The sequence below is a fragment of the Zeugodacus cucurbitae genome, chromosome 4 (genome assembly GCF_028554725.1).
Source record: "Zeugodacus cucurbitae isolate PBARC_wt_2022May chromosome 4, idZeuCucr1.2, whole genome shotgun sequence".
NCBI classification, from domain to species: domain Eukaryota; kingdom Metazoa; phylum Arthropoda; class Insecta; order Diptera; family Tephritidae; genus Zeugodacus; species Zeugodacus cucurbitae.
Window position 1 is genome coordinate 38675161 of NC_071669.1, and position 24700 is coordinate 38699860.

Here is a 24700-nt window from a genome sequence, read left to right on the forward strand (position 1 = left end):
CTCCTGATCATTTATATATATATATATAACCCCATATCTAACTCTTTTATTTCTTGGTGACACAAACAACCGTTATGTGAACAAAGCTAGAATACTCTTTTTGGCAACTTTGTTGCGAGAGTATAAAAATACATGGTAACGCTTTCTAATGAAAACATATACTACCACATGCGTTACTAAGTATAACAAAAAAATGAAGCAGCACACTATGCTTCCTTTAGTGCTGAAATTGAATGTTTAAATGTAAATTAAATGTTTTCTATGTATTAGTAAAAAGTGTAATAGGATTGCTAAGAAAGGCAGAAACATATCCAATGATGATCATACATGATGATCAATTCTCGTTTTTTAAATTTTTTTTTGACCAGCGGTTTTTCAATTATGTAGACTTATGTGTTGTGCAAGCTTACAGTTACTTTTTCTGTTATGAGCTGTGCACGTATTCATTCAGTAGGCGTTTTCCGCAGAGTGAAATTGGCAAAAATCGTTTCGCGAAAAAAGTTATACTAAAGTGGTTATACAAAAAGTGTTCAAAAACATAAAAATAATTGTTTTATTTTAAAACAATCTGAACTATATAAATAAGTAAAGATAAGAGAGTTATTTAAAAAATAATCAGTCATGAGAAAAGAGTATAGTTTATTTATAATAATTTAATTGTTGCCTATTAGCAACATCCTGTAACTAATGAACCAGGATACAAAGGACTTTGAATCCGCCCATTTTAATTCGGGCATGACAGAATTGATTGAGTGAGTGGCCGTTTCAGAATTTTAGAAATTTCTTCAAAGACTTTCCGAAATTTATTTATTTCAAATTTAGAGGAAAATGTTGAAGCAAATATACTAGTAATACACCGCCATATATGTATGTACATATTTACAAGATATTCAGATTATATACTAATACATGAGAACAGAGAATACCATTTTAGATGTTTTTGGGATTAAAATCATTTAAACGAATTGTTTGACTGTAGAAGTTGAGCTCTCATACATATAAGTCCGTCCTACTCATCTCATGTAACGAGTAATGAATAGGCGTGTAGTTTGTGAGTCGCAGAAAGAACGTGGTACTCCTTTTACAGCAGAGATTTATTCGTTTTCTCAAAAACATAAAACTCCTATAACTCTGCTGACAGACACCTCAATGTTCGCAAACACATGCAAAACTCGAATTTATGTTTCTCTTTGAAAGGGAAGTTTCCTGTTGACACATTAAGTGGCGCAATGATTAAATATTTATACCACAAAGGGTTGCAAATTACCCATGCGGTCGTTTGCATTAACTTGTGGTCTCGGAAATTTGGGTACAGGTACACTCTTCTCATTCAAACATTCTTGCAAATTGGCAACAGTATTATTCAAATACTTACGGGTGCCTACATGAATACACATACTTATCTAATTTTGGGCCATATCGAGGATTAAATGTGGACCTCCTATAAGTTTATCGCTTCAGTTGTGACACTTTTTGTATTCTGTGAAAGGGATCAACTATAAATTATATTTCTCTCGAATTATTTGTTTTAAAGCAACTGTTGGTATTGAAATAGTTTTAACATATTAGGGACTCTTACCTATTTGCAGAAGCTGAGTGTACCACAATAGCAGAGAGCCTGACTGTGTCAAAATATCACGGCAATCAATATCTGAAGCAGTTGAAACTTTAAGTCGTATACTCCTTAGTCAGTATGTATACCGCATCTCCTTATTAAAACATTTTTATTGCCTGAAATATGTGACTGATGTCATTGGTATACTGATGCCGAAATACTTTATCGTTAATGAAAAAGAAATATAAATAGAAAAGATACAGTGGCTGCTTGAGAATATAACTTAGTAACTTCAGTGAATGCTGGACAAGTAGACTCGTAAGTATTGATAATTTGAAGCATTTCACATTTCACGAAGGAAGATCTTCTACATACTTTTTTAAGATGTTTAATGTATCATCATTGAAATAAACAGGATTCATACTTTTACGTAAGTGAATGGTACGAGGACAAGCCGACAGCGAGAGAAATATGTGTAATACAACAACAAATACAACACATTTGACAATTGATAATCTCATTTGGCTATATGGATAAACGGTTATATTAATAAACGAGCTTAGAACGAGATTATTTTCATATGTAAACATACTATTACTTCTGCTTACTAATCATGAATTTTTTCATCATCGTGATTGTATACTGTTATTGCGATCGAAACTGCAACAAATAATTTATAAGAATTTGTACTACATATTTATTTTTATACTCTCGTAACAAAAGTTGCTAAAGATAGTATTATAGTTTTGTCCACATAACGGTTGTTCGTAAGTCCTAAAACTAAACGAGTTAGATATAGGGTTATATATACCAAAGTGATCAGGGTGACGAGTAAAGTTCTGTCCGTCCGTTTATCCGTCCGTGCAAGCTGTAACTTGAGTAAAAATTGAGATATCTTAATGAAACTTGGAACACCATCAGAAGGTTAAGTTCGAAAATTCGCGGAATCGAACCACTGCCACACCCACAAAATGATGATAACCGAAAACACATAAAGAGCTATAACTAAGCCATAAAATTTGGTACAAACGATTGTTCTAGGAAGGGGCATATTTGGATGTAATTTTTTTGAGATAGTGGACGTGGCCCCGCCCCCTACTAAGTTTTTTGTACATATCTCGTAAACCACTAAAACTATATAAACGAAACTTTCAGCAGTCGTTTTTTTCAGGTATTTCCTTATATAGTCCAAAAATGGAGATAATAACCACGCCCACCTCCCATACAAAGGTTAGGTTGAAAATTACTAAAAGTGGGTTAACGAAAAACGTCAGAAACACTCAATTTTGCAGAAGAAATAGCAGAAGGGAGCTGTACTCAGATTTAAAAAAAAATGGAAAATGGGCGTGGTGTCGCCCACTTATGGGTCAAACACCATATCTCAGGAACTACTCGACCGATTACAATGAAACTTGGTTTGTAATAGTTTCCTTACATCCCAATGATATGTTGTGAAAATAGGCCAAATCGCTTCACAACCACGCCCACTTCCTATATACCAGAACTTTGAAGACAATCTGAATCGTTTACTTTACAATATATAAAGTAAGCACTAGTGAAGATATCGGTGCAGCACTTTGCACAAATACTATGTTAATAGTGTGGCAGCCCCATTCTAAAAATCGCCGAAATCGGACCATAGGTTTTTAAGGCCCCATATATCGAACATGAGGACATCAGGGGTTATAGTTTTTTTTATCGGAAATATAAGTAAGTCCCGCAGATATTTTGAAGAAATTCGGAGGAAATATGTTTTTTTTAATAATATGTCTCCGTGCCTAAAATACGTGAAATCGGGTTATAACTCACCTAACTCCCATATACATAATATTAGGGTTTCCAACTTACAATGGACTTTATACCAAATACATATATGACGAATATGTGGGCCAAATTGTGTGTTATTTTAATGAAATTAAATAAATAAATTGCGAGAGTATAAAACGTTCGGTGGCACCCGAACTTAGCCCTTCCTTACTTGTTTAAAATTCATTTAATTTTCATATCTATTGATTTTAACAATTACCCAAATTTAAAACAGCAACATTTAGCTAGAACCCAGTCAAATGTCCTACGACATTTGGTAATCAGTTACCTAAAATTAAACTCAATAACTTTGTTATTGTAGACAGAGAAATAGCGAATTTGATTCTTAATATTATATTTGTTGCATGTACAATTATATATACTCATAAGTAATGTTGATTATTCATGTATCTCTTGCTTTCTTCCGCCCATTCGTTGATTCATAATCGCATACGAGGACTCTAGGATTCTTACACTATGTACATATTTTATAAAGCCTTGGTAAAGTGTTGCATTTTGACACTTTGGATAACTGAATATTTCAACACACATCGTCTAATGTCAATTTACTAGAACGGTACTTTCATATTAACTGTAGATACTTTTATGGGAATTATGTGTGAAGTATTGGAATGGTAAAGTGCAACCAATATAATTATCCCTCCCTCTCAGGCTCAAGCATGGAATGTTTCCACTTATGAATATGAACCATTTATGTCCCAAGTGTTATACTTACATATGAACCAGTGGTGGATTTATCAGCAGGCTGAGTAGGCTGGAGCCTAGAGCGGCAGATTTTAGGGGGCGGCAAATTTGGCCCAAACATTTTATTTTGTCTTACAGAAATTAAATAAAATTGTATACCTACACAAAGAGATTTGACCCATTTATTAAATTAAATACGTATATTATATTTAACGTGTAATATGTTTCAAAATTTAAATATTTACTACTAGGTATGAATGTATTTGGGTACTTAGTTGTTCTTGCATTGCTGCGCGGGAACGAATGATATGACCGTTCGCTAAGAGTGTCTGGCTGGCTGAACGAATTGACAGCACGAACCACAAGCGAGCGCGCTCGGTTCGCGTCGCGATCGTGTTGCCGCGTGCGGGCGGATCTGTTTTCTGAGCTGGCAACAAAACACAATCAGGGTGCTGTCAACCAGCAGTTAGTGAAAAATATGGGATGCCAGAAGAACAGCGTTATAATTACTTGACGAAATTAGGGTGAAATGAACTGTGCGAACATATTTTGGCAAAATAAATGTTTATGTAAATTAATTAATGATTTTGCATTGTAGAATTTATATATGTATGCATTTTCAAAGTGTTTAATTTAGTGTGTTGTATAATTTATTAAATTCCCAAGCTAATATTTTTCAGCAGTGGCATCATTGACAAATGTTATGAAAGTTTTGACAGCTCTCTCTCGAACCCAAGAGTTTCGTATCAAGTTATCTATGGCGGCATAGGCATTGAGTTCGAGAACGAGAGAGATAGATATAGAGCGGCAATACAAACGGGGATTTTCTTCAAAACAAAAGCAAAACAAAAGTGACATTGGTCGATTGCGTCCTGCAGTTTCTAATAACTTCTTACGTATTAACCGTTATTCACCGGCACATTTTTCTGTGGTTGTGTGCTTTCATTTTTCAGACTGTTTAGTGGATTGTATGAATAGATAATTTTTAAAACATCACATCACCAGTGCAGTAAGGTAAGAAATTCTAATGTATTACAATAAATCTTCAGCAACGAATCAGTAATTCAACATGATTCTGTTTTGGAAGGTTTGCATGGAAATTCACATTTTTTGTTTTATTATACTTAAATGTCGATGGTTAAGTACCAAACACTGCTATCTACGAAACAAAACGGTTTTTTTTGTAGATATCAGTGTTTGGTACTTAACCGTCGATATACCTATTTCCTTTGCTTATAATATTAGGTAAGTAGTCGTGGTCTGAAATCCGAACAAAGGACTTTATTTACACACAAGAAATAAAACTCCCAATGTTTTTTTTTTGTTTCAGTTCTTGAAGAAAAAAATTGTTAGAATGAGTGATGGAAGAAAGCGACTTAGTGGAGCTGAGTATAAAAAAAGGCCAAAATTAAAAAAAAGAACAAGAACGGATTATCTGTAAAACCATAAAAATTGACAGTTTTCTTACAAGTGACAGTAAAAGCAGTGTTGTTAGACCAGGAAATTCAACCACATGCATTGATACAATCCAATCTGAAAAAAATGAAACGGATTTGAGCTCTGTGGCCCAACAACAACTGTCGCCTGTTGAACAATCTGCTTTCGAAAAAACGGATAATTATGTTTTTGATAAGGAGGCGGTAGATGAATCATCAATAAGTATTACAGTTGAAGATGCGTCCCCAAATCAGACGTCAAGTGCAAGAAATGACCAAGTGCTAACAACGGTAAATGTAAACAAGGATCCAGCTTTATGGGAAATTAACGATACTTTAAGGGAGAATATCGCAAGGTCCGGCTTCGATCAAAACAAATATTGTGACTTCTCTCAAAGTGAAAAAATATATGCCGATCAACGTCGTTTCTTGCCAGTGGGTATCTTCCAAAGAAAAATGAAAAATCATGAAGTGAAAGACCGAAATTGGCTTGTTTATTCTGAAACAAAAAGATCTATATATTGCGGACCCTGTTTAGCATTCGGTCCATTGGAGTATAAGACCCAGTTCGAGAACGAAGGATTTAATGACTGGAAAAACGCAGAACACCGAGTAGCTCAGCATGAAAACTCTGCACGTCATAAATCTAGTATTCTTAGTTTGAAAGCTAGGAGTGCGATTGATGGCCGACTCGACAATTTGCTACAGGTCCAAATTGATGAAGAAATTATATATTGGAGAAATGTTCTGAAGAGAGTTGTTGCGGTAGTGAAGCGACTGTGTTCAAGAGGCCTTGCTTTCAGAGGCAAAAATGAAAAGTTCGGTGATCCACATAACGGTAATTACTGTATGATTTTGGAACTGTTAGCGGAATTCGATCCTTTTTTAGCCAGTCATATTGAACGATTTGGGAATCAAGGATCAGGCAGTACCAGTTATTTATCAAAGACCGTTTGCGATGAGTTTATCCTCTTGATGGGTCATAAAGTCTCAAAACAGATTGGAGACGAGATACGAAGGGCGAAATATTTTTCTCTAATCATAGATTCAACACCAGATATAGCACACGTAGATCAACTTACTCTTGTTATTAGATACGTTTTAGAATCAGGCGAACCGTGTGAAAGATTTGTTAAGTTTTTGCCGTCGGTGGGACATAAAGCTGAAGAAATGTTTTCTGTCATTATTTCGGAGCTCGAAACACTGGGCATAAATATTGAAGACTGTCGTGGGCAGTCATATGATAATGCCGCGAACATGTCTGGCATGTACAATGGCTTGCAGGCAAAAATTCGAAATCAAGCACCTTTCACATTTTACGTGCCTTGCTCTGCCCATTCTTTGAATTTAGTGGCAACTGCCGCTGCTGAATCGTGTATAGAAGCATGTCGCTTTTTTATGACGCTACAGGAAATTTATGTTTTTTTTGTAAGCTCGACACAACGCTGGCTTAAATTAATGACTGAAATCGGGAAAGGCAAAACCCTGAAAAGAGTGAATCTGACACGTTGGTCAGCGAGGGAGGACGCGTGTAAAAGCTTGAGAGATTCTTGGCACGAAGTTCTTAAGACTTTGGAATCAATCAAAGACGATTGTACCGAAAAGCCTGTAACGCGACAAGAAGCGGCGGGAATACTCTTGAATTTGGAGAAACTGGAAACGGCGGTAATGGTTGTTGTGTGGAATGTTTTTTTGGAAAGAATAAACAAAGTGAATGTTCAAATTCAGGCTTCCGCCGTAGATTTGATCACCGTTGCCGATCTTTACGAATCACTTCGTAAGTTTTTCGTAGCTGAACGAGATAATTTCAAGTATTTCGAAGAAAAGGCGATGGAGATAAACGTATCGAAACAGTACACAACAGAAATCGGAAAAAGGCAACCGAAAAGAAAAAAAAGATTTGATGAAACATCAGAAGAAGTTATTACAATGACTGCGAGTGAAAGTTTCAGAGTTAACACGTTTCTCGTCCTCGTAGATAGACTGGTGACCGAGTTAGAAAAACGGCAAAACGCCTACAACGATTTTAACGAGAAGTTTTCATTTCTAACCAAAATGAGTGAGTTGACACCCACGACCCTGACGGAAAAAGCTCTTTCCTTGGAAAAAATATTTTAGAAACTGATTTAGTTCAGGAATGCGTACACTTTCAATGTCACATTTCTTCTGAAAGAATTTTGATAAAACCAGATTCTGGATCATTGAAAAGTCTATCTTTGTTTCTACGAAAACAGAATTTGGAGAACATTTATCCAAACTTGGATATAGCACTTCGTATGGCTCTATGTACACCAGTGACAAATTGTTCAGGTGAGAGAAGCTTTTCTTGCTTAAAGCGAGTAAAAAACTATCTACGATCTACTTTAAGTCAAGAAAAGCTTAACGCCTTATCTCTTTTGTGCATAGAGTCAGAACTAATGAACAAGATCTCATACGACGATATAATTAATAATTTTGCGAATTTAAAATCTCGCAAAAAGTTAATGTAAAACTTAATTGATCTCATTGTCACTATTAACCTGATTGTTAACAGATTATTTAATAGATATTGTTCGTGTTGTTTTTATATTGTAAGTGGAATAAAAAATATTTAACAATTAAACGTTTACCGACTACACATTATTTTATATAAGCTGTGCTTTTATATAGTGTTGTAGCTCAACACTAAACACTCTTCACTAAATCGTGGGTTGTAAAAATAATCTAGAAACTGACACAACTATTCCCTAGTTCAAAATCATCCTAATAACGAAAAAAAAACGATGTAATGAGGACGATAGAGGACAAATCATAATGTTGCAATTTCATTAACACAATAAATGTAATTAATAATGATTGTGAACTAAACTAGCGCATGAGGTCAATAGGGGCGGCAAAAATTGAATAGCCTACTGGCGGCAAATTTCTAAATCCGCCACTGATATGAACATTATATGATACACTTGTCTGGTGCACGAATTTTGGCTGCATAGAAGGTGATAATGAAAATCTTATATTCTCATATGTAAGTCTGTATGTATCCGGTCGTTTTGCTTAAGTGTTATTTGCGCACGTAGACATTAAAAATAAATATATTTTATGCTTGAGTAGATTTACTTCGGTAATTTATTTCACAAATAGATGCAGTCATAATCAAAGGCATGCTTTTGTGTTCTGATTGTTTTTAGTATGCCATTAATTAATTGATGGTTAGATTCGTTAAGAAATTACCAGTAATCACATTTACATAATTGTAGTCGCAAACATTTGCTGGTATATACCCATGTATATACAATTGGACTTGCTTGCGATTTGGTGGAAGTTATCAAAGAAGTGTTACAATTTACGTTACAACTATGCGTTAATGTTAAATATGAATTAAATACGATAAACTAATAAAAATAGTATTATAGGAGTAAATGAGTATTATTTATTACAACCATCAATTTAAAGTTAACGATTTTTTCGGGCATATCGATAATTGTTCAGAACACCAAGCTCAAAAATGGTCGACATCTATCCCAGCTTCCAAATACTATATATAATGATTTTCATTATTCATTCGAATTAAGTGTTATCTTAATAATATTAAATAAATAACTTCCAAGAGTATCGGTTCCACCGGAACTTAGCGCTTCCTTGCTTGTTTTTATGTTTTATTCATTGAATAGCTCAACTATTTGAAAACACTACGAACTCGTGTGTTGACATAATATTTTTAATTTTCGCAAAATATGGAATTAATGAATTATAGATATAAAAGAGGGCGAATAGTAAATTCAAATATTGCCATATTTACTTAACTTTTATATTTGGTATGACAAAAATGAGAGGGAAAGGAATAATTTTTGCATATATATAGATAGATAGTCTATTGCTTTCGTTTTGTTTTCCTGCATTGAATTTCTCCCTTTGGTGAACGCACAGCGGCGGCTCTCATAATTGTTTATACATATACTTTGTGGTTATTTAAAATAATTTGTTGACCTATTTTACTATTGGCTTGCTTTCTACGCCTTCCTTCTATTTTTAGTGGCTATGCAATTTCGGTGAAGTCTCCTTTTTCAGATCAAATAAATTATTTGTTGAACAAAGAAGGTCATTCATAAATTTTAGTATTTAAATTTCATATCCGACTGTACAAGGGAAAACTCTAAAAAATATTAAAAAAACAATACTGTGTTGTCGAAATATTTTAAATATTTTTTATATATTCGGAACATTTACATATATGTATGTATGTACATATGTGTGTGTAAAATCAGATTTTTAAACTCGCGTGGAATATTACTAAGAGAATATCAATTTTTTTAACAATATTTTCTTATAGCATTTCTTATACATACTCATTATACATTTTACAAGTCTTATTTTTATGGGCATCGGTGTGGAAGGTTAATTTGCTTAGTTTAATATCAAATTTCAATACACATGTATTACGAATTGTTCCTCAAATCCACTAAATGCACACTCTTTTATGTGGGGCAATATCTACTACATATTAAAATATATTATGGTTTTGTAATTAATATGACGTAGCCTACTATATACTAGACAGTTTTTCGAAATATTCTACTTTGCCAATTTATTATTTTTTAACTCTTAGTTCGCAAAAAAATTAAATTTTCTTTCAGTTTATCTGTATCAACATATCTCGAAACAACTACTACAACTCTTTATATAACAAGTTTACACAATCTCATTTTAATTTGCTTCCTTCAACATATTATTTTCACGCAAAGTGAACATACGAGTACATAGTCTCTATAATTTACCTGTGTAATATTTTTAGAGATTTTCTGCTTATGCAAACACTCGGACACCACCATAAGTGAAAATATTATTACATGTTACAATTCGTTATTAAGGGACACACCTAGTGTAATGGCCTAAAAAAAGGTGATTTTTGGGAATTTTTATTATAAAAAATACTTTATCAATTATTTCAAAATTTTAAGAATATATTTATACATGTTTCAAGAATATACAGTGAAATTTTTAAGAAAAAAATTAAATATTTTTTAAGTTATAGTCGATCTCCAATCGCGCGAAAAAAGGTCCTTCACTGCTGCAGTGATTCCGACCTTCTCCGTGGATTAAATCTAAAAAAAAGTTCTCGTTAAACTAGATAATATTGTCTGTATAATGACCTACGATAAAAAAAATATAAAATTGACAATATGGCGGCGTTTTAAAATAAATAGTCGAATTTTACCCAAAATTTTGATCGTTTTTGGCCTGCCAAAATTCGATTTTTTGATCAGATCAAAAATCGATAGGTCATTGTACGGAGAACTTATATATAGAACATGTAAAAAAATTCGAAAGTGATCGGATCATTTGTTTTTGAGTAATCACTGCAGCAATGCTTAGGAGCCACTCACAAAACCACAACTAGTTACGGCACTTTAAGGGCATATCATGAACGGATGATCAATAACAAAGTTTTTTTTTTAATTTCGAAGGCAAATATTTTGAATTTGGTGACTAACTTTGAAAATCGGCGAATACACTTTTTTTATTTATGAGTCAATTCCCCGGAAAAAATAAGTTTGGTCTAAGACATAGTCGATAGTCAATAGTCGATTTGCCGTGTAGTGTTATAAATTCACTAATCAATATTATGCATTTACATATAGAGACAGTGTCTAGTTTATATTTGTATTATGTTTGACAAATTGACGTTGACGTTGTTCTTGTAAAATCATTATATCTAAGCATGCTACCTGCAACGTCAGGTAATGGATGTGAAATTCTCGTCACGTTTTCTTAAAGCGTCTAAATGCAGATATATAAAGTTGATATACTTATACATAATGGTTTGCATGTTAAGTTAGCCAAGTGTTCAGTCATTCAAATGTATTTTCAGTGGAGACATTATGTCTAATGCTTATAAGTTGAAGTTGAGCAGCAAAACTTAGTGTTCGGCATTTGAGTGACGAAGAGATAAATATAATCCGTTGTAAAGAAATGGATATACAATATGTATACAATAGAATTCTGTGGATCTCCATTTTAGCGAACGAATAATACTGTATCTCCAGAGGCACTGGATTATAAAATCTTACAGACTTGCTTTCAACTACTCATACTAATCACTGAAATTGTTATGGCATATACATATTAATTCTGTAACAGGCCCTTTTCTTTCTTTTTTCACATATAAACATATAAAATATTTTATTGAATTCTCATAAATTTAAAGAATTTCGTGAAAAATTAATTCCCATTTTTGAATTATTAGATAAACTTGCTTGAAAGCACATTATATAAATTCAGCCACATTTATTCCCATTTTCTCCGGCGTTTAAAGTTCTCGAACCAAAGAAAGTCTTTGTGGGCTTTCTTAGATTGTGATAGAGATATGTGAGAACCGAACAAAAACAAGAAAGCTATTTTGTGCAGAAAACGAAAAAGCATCTGAATGCCTCTTTTTCAGTGTCTGACTTTAGAATAATTATAAAAGTATGTTGAATGCATTTTGAACAACAAAGGTTTCGCTGTTGAGCTCCTAATAAATTCCTTCAACCATTGAAGTAGCTGTGGGCAACATAAGCAATGCAATCAAAGCGCAAACTTGAAGTTGACAGATTTCTGTGAGAGCGTGCGGGGAAAGCAGAATTATTCATTGTGGTGGCTTAAATGGCTAACTGATTGACGGTTTGTTTTGACACTGCAATTATATTGTTAGTATAAAGTGTATACATTGTCACCAACTTTCTTACCAGCCCTAACCGCAATTTTTTGCAGGAATGTCACTGCATAACTTTCAAAAACCAAATAGAAGAACTTAAAGAGACAAAAGTGGTGTATAAATTTAGCAAGAATGTCAATTATGTTTAACCAAACATAAATAAATTATGTTTAAAGTTGAACGTAGTACTATTTGCTAAATGTGCTAAAGCGACATGCTTATACTTCAGATAGCATGAGACCTTGTTTATGAAGGTTTGCAATCTGTCCACCAATGACAATATTTTTTTGGAGTTGGAGTTTTTGGCAATTTATACTCAATTTGGTTTGTCATTTATTCGAGCCGTCCACTTGCCCAAAATCTATTTAAAAACATATTAGCAAACCCCATTAAACAATAACTTTAAATTATTTGTGTTTCATTTTTTATTTTTTTTGTTGAAAACTAAACGATTATCAATACAATATATTTTATGTTGCGTGCTTCAGAATTAGGAAAGCACTGAATTTGTTAATATAGACTCATTAAGGATCAACCAAAAACAGTTTACATCAATAGCATTATGATGATTCATGTTTTCAAATTAAAAAATATAACTGTTTAATTGTTGTTTTTGTAAATAATATGAATTTCAAAACTTTCAACTTTTTGGAATTTATTTAATATTTTAATATACCAAGTAAATACGTGTGTACAGAACAACGTCTATTGGGCCTGTTGGTATATTTATCGTATATACACTTAACACGTCTACATATTTCAGTTTAAAGTTACAGATAGACGCTCACATACAATATGAAACGTCATAGTCCTCGTTAGTTTGAATTTATCACGTGCAAAATATTACTTGCAGCTTAATCACATAATTTTCTGAATATTAAAATACAGCATAACTCAATCAAGGACAAGTTAATTAAGAAACATCTTCCACAGGAGTCCTCTCTCCCTTAGCAGAAAATTACTTAATATTTTATTTATTTTATTTTGTTTACTTTTTAGCACAACTTTAACGAAGACAAAACCTTTAATCAACCGCAAAGGACAGATGGTTATGCTAAATTAAGATTTCACGCCTTAGAGCTTTTTGGTGCGGAGTTTACGATTATTGAATTCACAATACGCAAAACACACTTTATGCACAAGCGGAGAGAAATTTTGACTTACAACAACAAAGTAGCAGGCATCATATTGAGTGAAACAAAGCGAGTACATTAAAAGAAAATATGGTAGTAAAAGTGCTTGAGCTGGCGCGACGCTAGAAATTTACTGCCTCATTGCCCACATAATAAGGCTGTTGTAAATGTTGGCTAACTATAAAGTAAGTTTTCCGCTGAGTTTTACTGGAAAAGCATTGCTAAGTAAATAATGTATCTTCGCAATTTATTTCACCATCACTATTAATTTGTTAGACCACAATTTGAGCACTTCATGTTTGCAGGTTATGCAAGTGGCTTACCACTTCTCTTTGTTCGTGCAACAAACTTCGAGTTCCTGATATTAAAGACAGCAACAGCGAATTTACTCGTTGCTGCTTCCTTTACAAATACTACTATGCATAAAACGGTGTAGACTTCATAACAATCGTAGTACTGAACAATTAAAACATTAATTTTTAAGAAACAATCAGACATCCAATGTTTTTGCAATTATATTTTGTTATTGACTTAAAAACGTAATTTCGTATATACAGTATAAACTCGGTAACCGCAACCCTCGATACATGCAACTCCTCGATTCATGCAACACTATAAAACATAGCATTGTAACCTTTATAAGTGCAACTACTCAAAAATATTGACCTCAATAACTGCAACTCTACATCTAAATATGTTTTGCTTCAGTTCTTTCTTTGTCGGTTTCTTCTTATGGCATTTTTTTGTTATGTATTCACAAACTGATCGTTATTTTACCGTTGCTCTGTCGACTTTGCTGTTTTTTGTGTGCGTTAAGAGCAATTGTCAACAAATGACTTTCATTATCAGTTTATTTTGCAACACCCAGTAGTGTTTTATGTGTAAAAGTCATAAAAAATTAATAAAACTAACAATTAAAGAAAAAACTGAAATTTTGGATAAACTAGAAAGTGGTATATCGACAAAAGCTCTTTGTATTGATTATAAAGTTCACAAGTCGACAATAACGAGAATAAAGAAGAAAAAAGCTTGTATACTTAAATATGCCACAAATATGGAAGCTGGGCCAGGAAAACGGCAAACCTTAAAATCTTGTGAATATCCAAGAATGGAAAAGGCTCTCTACAAGTGGTTTTTGAAACAAAGTGTAAGAAAGGGGGAAGTTGGGTGGACTTGAACAAGTTATACCCTCGCAATTCGCTTGGCTCAAAAGCAATAAAATATGTTCAAGTGCTGACTAAATTTCATAATATGTAATTGTAATAATATTATTTAGAAACATATATGCAAGATTTACATATCGTGTATGTTCATTTGTTTGTTCGTTGACCTTTATTTACTCGATTGGAGTACTTGAATAGTTGAGTAGCTTTTGGTGATTTTATAAGATTACGTGAACAATAACAACAATTTACCATGTCGTTCTTAACTAATTTTAATATGTTTCTATTAAATGGGCCATTCTAATGTAAGTAGAACTTTCTAAATCTATATACATGTACATTCTTACTGGCTAAATGAGTCACACCGTCAAACACACTCATATCACTTTACCACACCCCAATCATCACATGTTGGTTATGAGAGTGCACAGTGTGCACAACACTGATACGATACATTCACCTCATCACACCAGCGAACACTACACGTTAACACACACACACACACACACACACACATACATCAAAACATGATGACACCAATAAGCATACAAATTTCAATAAAAAGGAAGAGAAAGTATAGCACTCAGACAACGTCGATCGCATCGCACCTCCGTGTTCCCAGCATCCCGGTTTTCCGATACTTGGCACCCGCTGTATATATCAACCTTTAACACCCATTTAATACAACCATTTTGTAAACTAACATCGCTCAACATAAATACATAAATAATTCGTAAATTATCGTGTAAAATTATCGTGTAAAATTATCAACTTTAAACTCAATAAATTATTATAACGTTTGTTCGGAAACAAGTGCATTTTTTTCTTTTTAAATAAGGTTACGTACATCAAAAGTGAACACTAATACCCTTGACAGACGGCGGCGTTAATTCGGAATAACTGCTTTAATCGGGGTTAATTCGAGAGTTATCTCAGTTAACTCCGTTTACTAACTCCCATTTAATCCTCAAAATTTTAGAGAGTTAGTGGAAGTTCGCGGCATTTTCGTTGGCAACATTGTTAAACATGGCCACTTTTAACCTATTGTGAATGAAAATATGCAATACTGACAGCTGTTTTTCAATTGAATGTAAACAAAAACATACGCATGCTAATTTTTTCTAAAATGGGAGTTCTAATAATTAAAATTTTGTACTAATTGTGCGGCTAACAACCACAATATTTGCTTTCTATGTAATTTTATTTCACCAAAATGGAAATATTATTGCCAATCAGTGGTTTGGGAGTTTATAACTCGCTTTTCTGCCGTCTGTCACCTACATATTTGGAACTGATTAAAAGCGCAGTTAATCCGAATTAACTTTGCCGTCTGTCTAGGCTATAAGGTGAGTAATTGTACAGTTACCATTTCTTTGTCTTCATTTCTATCTAATATATGCGAAAATGATAATTTTATTCCAATTTTTTTATCGTATCTGCACGTCTAGGATGTTTGTAAACAATGAAACAACTCATACTTCCCAACCAAAAATTACATCTAACTTAAGTTCTATGGGAAACACAATGATGGTTGCCAGCGGGTTTTACGGGACATGTCATCTGTCCTTCTGAATATCCTAGTCTCCATATGACGAGTATACCAATTTCCATAAGTGAAAATATATCGAAAAGTAAGTAATTGTGAAAATTTTTAATTTAACTAAGAAAGTTATTAATAATTAATAAATGAAGTGCAGCTTCGTATGCCTAATTCCTCTCTGCGCTGAATTTAGCTACTTTTTATGAAAAAAAAATAAAATAATCAGCGTTCAAGTGTAAAGCTTTACCTAAATTAAATCCTAACCAAAAATAAAACAAATCTTAATCTGATCAAAACTTTTTATATGAAATGCTAATTTTAGAACTATTAGTAAGGATTTAAGTATTTATTATATGTGAAAATGGAACAGTAACAAGTGATGTAATTAAATGTGGCTGCTGTCGGCTGTCGTCTACATTAATCTACGGTACTCGGGAGGCAATGCTTAGTTGGTTGCATGCTGCACTTAATGGGTTGTTGTAATTGCGATTTATGTTCCAGCTATTGCGCTGTCTTTGATTAATGAAGTAAAAGGCTCCCATGGTCGTTAACAAGTTATCTTAAATGTGACCACCAAATTCCTTCAGCAAAGTTGTTAAATAGAAGCAGAGAAATTTAGTTAAATGCAGGGATTGACCTAAACAATAATTAAGTCCTGGAGTCTGCAAAAATTAAGTACTTTGTTTAAAGTATTTTAACACTTCAGTGGTTCACCTGCATTAAATTAGCACTAGAACTGTAATAGTAGAGCAAAGTTAGGTAATGGTTTTCCTGCTTGACTCTAAGTTAAAACTAATTCAAACCCTAAAATCGTATTTTGATGGTAATAACCGTTAACACTTAGTCCAATAGCCGCGAGAATTCTAACACTCACAATGAGACAGAAATTTGGTGTAAGCGCAAAAGCTGTGATACTTAATTTATCATTAACATTTTCATTTAATAAACTTAATTGATTTTTCTTTATTATACTATACGCTTTTTTGTTGTTGTGGGTATTGCTACTTATATCATTGCATGCAGAAGCTTATCGCACAACTTTCGTATCCTTGACTTTTGACCTTTAATCAAAATACTAGCGTAGACCAGAAGTTACGGTATCGATGGATTGATCATATCTAGTACATATACTTTATTTTTCTCGAGTTGTCAATAAAGTTTACTTATTCGTTAGATTTTTTCGTAATTAGTGGTCGATGTTTTATAGGTATACCATAAATTGAAGAAACGAAAACAAATACCAAAAATTAAATACTCTTAAAATGAAAAGCTTCATAAACGCATATACATATGTTTCTTGGGATTATCATCAGCTTATTTCATTTAGTATATAGCTAGTAATAAACGCTTGTGTTTTACGGAGAATTTAGCGCCTTCAATTTACATATTTTATTTAGACGCTTAGATGAGCTACGCTTCTTCCATTGCGCTTGTCTTAAGCTCATAGTTTAAATGCCAACGTTTACCACCTAATTCAAGCGCGGGCCGCCGTTTCACTGTGATACGCGTGACTTTGCACTTTAATCCCTGATACCATTTCTGTTGGTCTCCTGTCCTGCATGTAAATGACTTCTTATTTGTGGCCGAATTAAATTGTGATTCGTGGATATGGCGACAAATATTTAATGAATTTAACAAAAAATATTATTCAAGAACGCAATTTACTTAATAATAAAGTATTAATAAATGTACAAAATGAGTTTATTATTGGAAGATTTATAAAATTTTTCTATGCTTCTTGGAGTAGTACTCCCTCAGTGTCTTAATGAGCTTAATGCATTTTATTACCGGCTATTAATTTAGCTATTTTTGGCATGTAAGTACCTTGAACTATTAAATTCGCTAACCGCGACATATCATATTAATAGAAATGTGGGAAATTTTATCTTGGAATGTGTTGCTGGTAGCTTCAGAAGACCAAACTGCAATAAACGTCAAGCATGAATTAATTAAAATTATTAAGGCGTTTACAGTGGTACGAATTCGCTGTAAAATTTGTTGCTTCTTTTTAGCAAAGAAAACAAGAAGAATCAAAGTCTTAGTAAAAGTGAAGTTCAACTTTTCGCAGCAAACTTTTCTCGTTGAACTGGCATCTGGCGCTGTTGAACAAGAATTTCGATAAAGTCAATATTCATCGGATTTCTATATTTGCAAGTTCGCCGGCTATTGCTTTTGTATGATTTCAACACATCTAAATTCATAGAGCTGTCATATGTACTTATGCGTAGCTGCCAATTACTTGTCTTGACCTGTTGACATATGACTTATAATGTTGGGCACACTACGCATTTGCTATTTGCATTCGGGCGGAAAATTAACATGCCAGTCAAGTAATGATGGAGCTATCGGCAAGCCGCACTCACTTACACAAAACTGTCGGCATGGAACAGAGACTAAATTTTGATACCATGATATCTACGGTGGCAAATAGCAAGTATTTAATTAAATAAATAGATATTTGATATTTCGTACGTGAATGTGTTTGTGCCCGTATAAAATGAATTTACTAGTAAACAAGAGTAATGTGTGATCATGTTTAAGTCAAATACAGGCATAACAAGTAAGGGAGAACAAAATTATATTATATAATACACAATTTGACCCACATATTCGTCATATATATTGTATAAAGTCCATTGAAAGTTGGAAACCATAATATTAGGTTAGAAGCACCGAGGTCCTCGTGTTCGATTAATAGGGCCTTAAAAAACTATGGTCCGATTTCGGCGATTTTGAGAATGGGGCTGCCACACTATTAACATAGTATTTGTGCAAAGTTCTGCACCGATATCTTCACTAGTGCTTATTTTATATATTGTAAAGTTAACGATTCAGATTGTCTTCAAAGTTCTGGTATATGGGAAGTAGGCGTGGTTGTGCAGCGATTTAACCTATTTTCACAACATATCATTGGGATGTAAAGAAACTATTACAAACCAAGTTTCATTGAAATCGGTCGACTAGTTCCTGAGATATGGTTTTTGACCCATAAGTGGGCGACGCCACGCCCATTTTCCATTTTGTAAAAAAATCTGAGTGCAGCTTCCATCTGCCATTTCTTAGTGTTTCTGGCGTTTTTCGTTAATGAGTTAACCCACTTTTAGTAATTTTCAACCTAACCTTTGTATGGGAGGTGGGCGTGGTTATGATCCGATTTCTTTCGTTTTTGGACTGTATTAGGAAGTGGCTAAAAAAACGACTGCAGAAAGTTTGGTTTATATAACTTAATTGGTTTGCGAGATATGTACAAAAAACTTAGTAGGTGGCGGGGTCATGCCCACTTCCCCAAAAAATTACATCCAAATATGCCCCTTAATAGTACGATCCTTCATACCAAATTCTATTTCCATAGCTTTATTTATGGCTTACTTATGGCACTTTATGTGTTTTCGGTTTTCGCCATTTTGTGGGTCCGATTTTGCTCATTTTCGCCAAGTTTCATCAAGATATCTTAATTTTTACTCAAGTTACAGCTTGCACAGACGGACGGACAGACAGACATTCGGATTTTAACTCCACTCTTCACCCTGATCACTTTGGTATATATAACCCTATATCTAACTCGTTTAGTTTTGGGTGTTAAAAACAACAGTTATGTGAACTCTTTAGCAACATTTGTTGCGAGAGTATAAAAAGGATGGAATTTGTAAAGCAACAACGCAAAACAATAAGATTGATGTAACCAAGTAACGAAAAAAAATATCAAGCTTGTCAGACTGGTACTTCGTTACTCGATAGGACGATAATTTGTTAATTTGACAAAAACAAAAAGCGCGTAGAAAACTACCAAATATCGACTAACTAATTAACAAAGCTGGTCTGAATACCCTTAATAATTAGATTGCCAAGTATCATATAAATAAAAGCGCAATGACCAACAAAAAAGTAACATGTCAAAAGTGTAATAAATTATTAGATTGCTAACTGACAGCTTTGCCAAATCGAAAGCAAAAAATTTGCATGCATGTAATTGACGTGCGAGGCGTATGAGTAACATTCAGTAATTTCGTAGCTTGATGTCGTGGGGTCAAGTTTTTATAGTGATTATAATATTTTTCCATTGAAATATGCACATTGTTCTCATGACTTCTTTATGAAACGTTTATACCATTATCCTTTTTCAAATGTTTTCAATAGAAACCAATATTATTAATTAATTTTCATACATTCTTACCATGAAAGTACCAGCACAAATATGTTGAACATTTGGAACATTCCTTATTTAAACATTTAGCTTGGAGAGTTTTATATGGAAGCTTTCATATTCAACTATTATACATTCTAACTATTTTGTAATATTTATGTTCTCTATATATGTTCTCTAGGTGTTTCCAAAGCTATGTTGTAATGAAATTATAAACCACAATTAGAAAATAACGTTTGAATAAACAATATATGCCAAGCTTTTATTACATATGCATACACATACGCACATATTTATGCATTCATTATTTAATGAATTGTATTAAGATTTGTATCACTAATAGGTTGGTAGGTAGGTAAAGTGGATATCAGATGACGCACCTAGGACACTAGAATGTCCTCTTTGAACCACTTTGCGGCTTTAAGAAGTTGAGCAACTCAACCAGTTTGATGTTCGCAATCTCCGAGATATCTTCGAGAAAACCGTGTCCGATTGTTGCGATTATTTTCCTGTGCAATGCTTTGCATTCAACATAGAATATGTACCACAGTCTCTTCTTCTTATATTTCTTGGCAGCTCCTACAGTAGCCATTGTTTGATAACCCCAGTCTGTCGGCATGTCTCCCTATCATACAATAACCAGTTAACACTCCAACTAAAGTTCTTATGTCCTTCCTTTTAAATTTCAGTAGCCGGCACGTGTGGCCTGTATTCCAATCACGCCACGGTCTCCTACTATTTGAGTAAGTCACAGATTCTTTCCACCGGGATTCGGCCCAGTCTATGACCTGCTTATCAATTAAGTGTCTACACGTGGCCAGCGGCATGCATATATTATCTTTACATCCCTTTAGTGGGGAATGCAATATTGAGGGACGTATGTAGATTTAATTCTAGTGGATTTCGGAAATACGTGGAGCTGGGTAGAAACGGGAATTTACTAAGAATATTAGAATGTCCCTGGTTATGAGTGACTAGTAGTGCAGATTCCCTCAGTCTTATAGCAGAATTAAATGCCATTTGCTGGCAAAACAAGTCAAAAAGCAGCAAGTAAAGAATGACGCCTAGACCCTGACTTTTCGTCGTACTAAGAGCTCCGCTGATACATATGTATAACGCATGCTCAACCGGGTTGAGGTAGGGTGAGACGGTGGAATCATAGGAATATCACTGGTATACTATATATGTATATTATGAAATTCATTTCCTTCTCGATATGGACAGTGACCCAGATGATGCACTTGCAATTTTTAAAAATTATACACCATATTAAATGCTTCACCAAAAATAGTGTTCCTTTATAGTAAAAGTATTGAAGTGCCTAGCGAATATATTTTACTCGGATATTTGTTTGGATACACAATAAATAAAAAAAATTATAGAATCAAAATCAGGAATTATTTAACTTTAGAATTTATTAACTTAAATAATAGGAGGATGGGATCATGTGTAGAAGTTAACGTAAGCGAGGAAAGCTTTTGATTGTCATTCACTTGGGAGTTGCCAGAAACGATTCTTCTCCAAATATTTCAAGCAGCTCACGACTTCCCGTTTTAGACCAAGTATCCTCTGGGTAGCTAACAAACATCCGTTTGAAGACGAGCTAAAGGGAGAAGGCGAACCCGCTTCTGCGGTTGTGCGTAGGGCTTGGGACCCACCACATATAAACGAAGTACCAATGAAAAATCGACGAAAGCCTCGGATGAGACACCCCCCTTTTGATGACGACCCCAGCAAACGTTTTAATGGTAATGATTTAAAGGCATGTACCTGGAATGTCCGTACTCTTAATTGGGAAGGTGCCTCTGCCCAGATCGTTGATGTCCACATACGACTAAAGGCTGATATATCCGCCATCCAAGAAATGCGATGGTCCTTGCGACATCTACTACAGCGGTCATATAAAGGAGCGCAAATTTGGTGTTGGATTTGTGGTGGGAGAGGGACACGCGAAACACGCGTAACAAAATCGATCACGTTGTGATAAACGAAGACATGTCTCCAGTGTTTTAGACGTGCGTACGCTCCGAGGACCAAATATTGACTCAGACCATTATCTAGTAGCAGCAAAGATACGTACTCACCTCTTTGCAGCAAAGAACGCCCGCCAACAAACACAAGGAAGGTTCGACGTCGAAAGGCTGCAATCACAACAGACAGTGAAAAAATTCTCTACTCGACTTGCACTCCTGCTCTCTGAGAGCACTCATCAGCATCTCGGTATAAGGGAACTGTGGAATGGCATCTCAAACTCACTGCGTACCGCTGCAGCCGAAACAATTGGTTTTCGGCAACGACAAAAAACAAGCTGGTACGATGAGGAGTGCCGTCTCGCAGCGGAGAGAAAACAGACTGCCTACCTGGCAACGTTGCAAACGACCACAACACGTGCGGGATGGGATAGATACCGAGAGCTGAAGAGGGAAAAGAGATGCATTTGCAGACAAAAAAAGAAAGAGGCCGAAATGCGTGAGTACGAAAAGCTTGAGAACCTGGCCTACAGAGGTAAGGCTTGAAAATTTTATGAAAACATGAAGCGACTTAACGAAGGTTTCAAGACCGGAGCATCCTCATGTAGAGACCAAGGTGGTAATCTGGTAACCGATGTCCAGAGCATACTGAGATTATGGAGGGAACACTTATCCGACCTGCTGAATGGCAGTGAGAGTACAACACCAGGAGATGGCGAACCCGATTCCCCAATCGATGACAATGGAACAGATGTTCCATTACCCGACCATGAAGAAATTCGAATAGCAATTACCCGCTTGAAGAACAACAAAGCAGCGGCGGCCGATGGGTTACCGGCCGAGCACGAAAGGAGCTGCCTTTATGCCGCGATGTCTGAATTTGATATCTCTGCAAAACTAATACGGCTGTGTAAGTTGACACCTAGATAAGGAAGCCAAGTGAATGGGTCTGGAGGTGAATGAGGACAAGACGAAATATCTCCTGTCATCAAGCAAACAGTCGGCGCACTCGCGTCTTGGCCCCCACGTCATTGTTGACAGCCATAACTTTGAAGTAGTAGATAGTTTCGTATATCTGGGAACCAGTATCAACAACCACCAACAATGTCAGCCTCGAAATCCAGCGCAGAATCACTCTTGCCAACAGGTGTTACTTTGGACTGAGTAGGCAATTGAAAAGTAAAGTCTTCTCTCGACGAACCAAAATCAAACTCTACAGGTCGCTTATCATTCCCGTCCTGCTTTATGGTGCAGAAGCTTGGACGATGTCAACATCAGAAAAGACGACACTAGGAGTTTTCGAGAGGAAAATTTTGCGCAAGATTTATGGTCCTCAAAAAGTGTTCGATGCAGTACCCGCCGGAGGAAGCCGAGGAAGGAAAGGCCTCCACTCCGTTAGAGGGACCAGGTTACACTTGGGATTTCCAACTGGCGCCGAGCTGCGAGGAAAAGAGAGGAGTGGCGTGGTACCATCGATTCGGCTATAACCGGCTAAACGGGTTCAATGCCAATCACATACATACATACAAATTATTAAATAGAGCTCTATCAACGTCAAAGACCGCGTCCATTTATTACTAATTATTATAGTTCCAAGTTATAGAACATATTGTTCACCTCTGTCATATATTTTTATTCTTTTAATATCTTTTGCATGTATTCCCAACTTAATTGATTAAATAGCTCGTAAGCGGTCATGTTTTCATAGTGCAAATTATATTTGCCTTGCCCTAGGTCAGTTTTTATAATGCCCGTAAAGGATTGCTTTCTGCTTTTGTTGTTTTCTATTTGTGAAGCATAAACTTGTTCAGTGTAATAGACAAAATTGCAATTATTATACGACTAGAAGCTTATATATGTAAGTATGTGTGCAGATATGTGTGAAAGAATAGGGAATGAGATCCACTGAGGATTGCCTGGCACTCGCATAAAGCGGCCATTCAAAAATGCGTATTAAAACTTTACGTATATCTTTATAGAACAATTTATGCTGGTATATTCTTGTTCAGTTTCATAGTGCAGTAGAGTATTGGTTTGTATGTTATATCTACTAATACTTGTGTATATAAAAAATTTAAAAACTGTAGCGAAGTGAGAGTAGAAAATCCTAAAAACTATTATATGAGTTAATAATAGAGTTTCCAAAGAGGATTAGGTTAATTTCATCAAAATGTTCAGTCGGGATGCTCGTGTATGTTCTATTAATGGTTGAATCTGCTTTATAGTTAACTATATTTTAGATGGAAAATTTACAACATGTTTAATTCTATACTCATGCCAACACACTAAAGTAGATAAAGATGCTAATAATGACCTCGATATTTTGCTCCGATAAAATACTGCATACAGATTATAAATGTAAGTAATAAGCATAATTTGGTATGATAGCGCGGCACTTTTAAAAATTGAATACTTTTTTTTTTGTTTTTTTGGACAGCTGTGAGTTTTATATCGGCAATTTTTCAGTGTATCGTGGAAGGATGTTAGTGGATGGAATTTGCACTTGTATGTCAATAGCCAATCAAAAGCAAACTGCAACAAACAAAATTACATAATACATGTTTTATGTTTTAAA

At 34.6% G+C, this 24700-nt stretch overlaps 1 protein-coding gene across 1 annotated transcript; it reads left to right on the forward strand.

The window, feature by feature from the left end:
• The first annotated feature begins 6672 nt into the window (after positions 1 to 6672).
• LOC128921642 (uncharacterized) lies at positions 6673 to 7620 on the forward strand. The gene is made up of 2 exons (XM_054229789.1): positions 6673 to 7167; positions 7231 to 7620. The coding sequence occupies exons 1-2, from the start codon at positions 6673 to 6675 to the stop codon at positions 7618 to 7620; spliced, it is 885 nt and encodes a 294-aa protein (XP_054085764.1).
• Positions 7621 to 24700: the final 17080 nt, after the last annotated feature.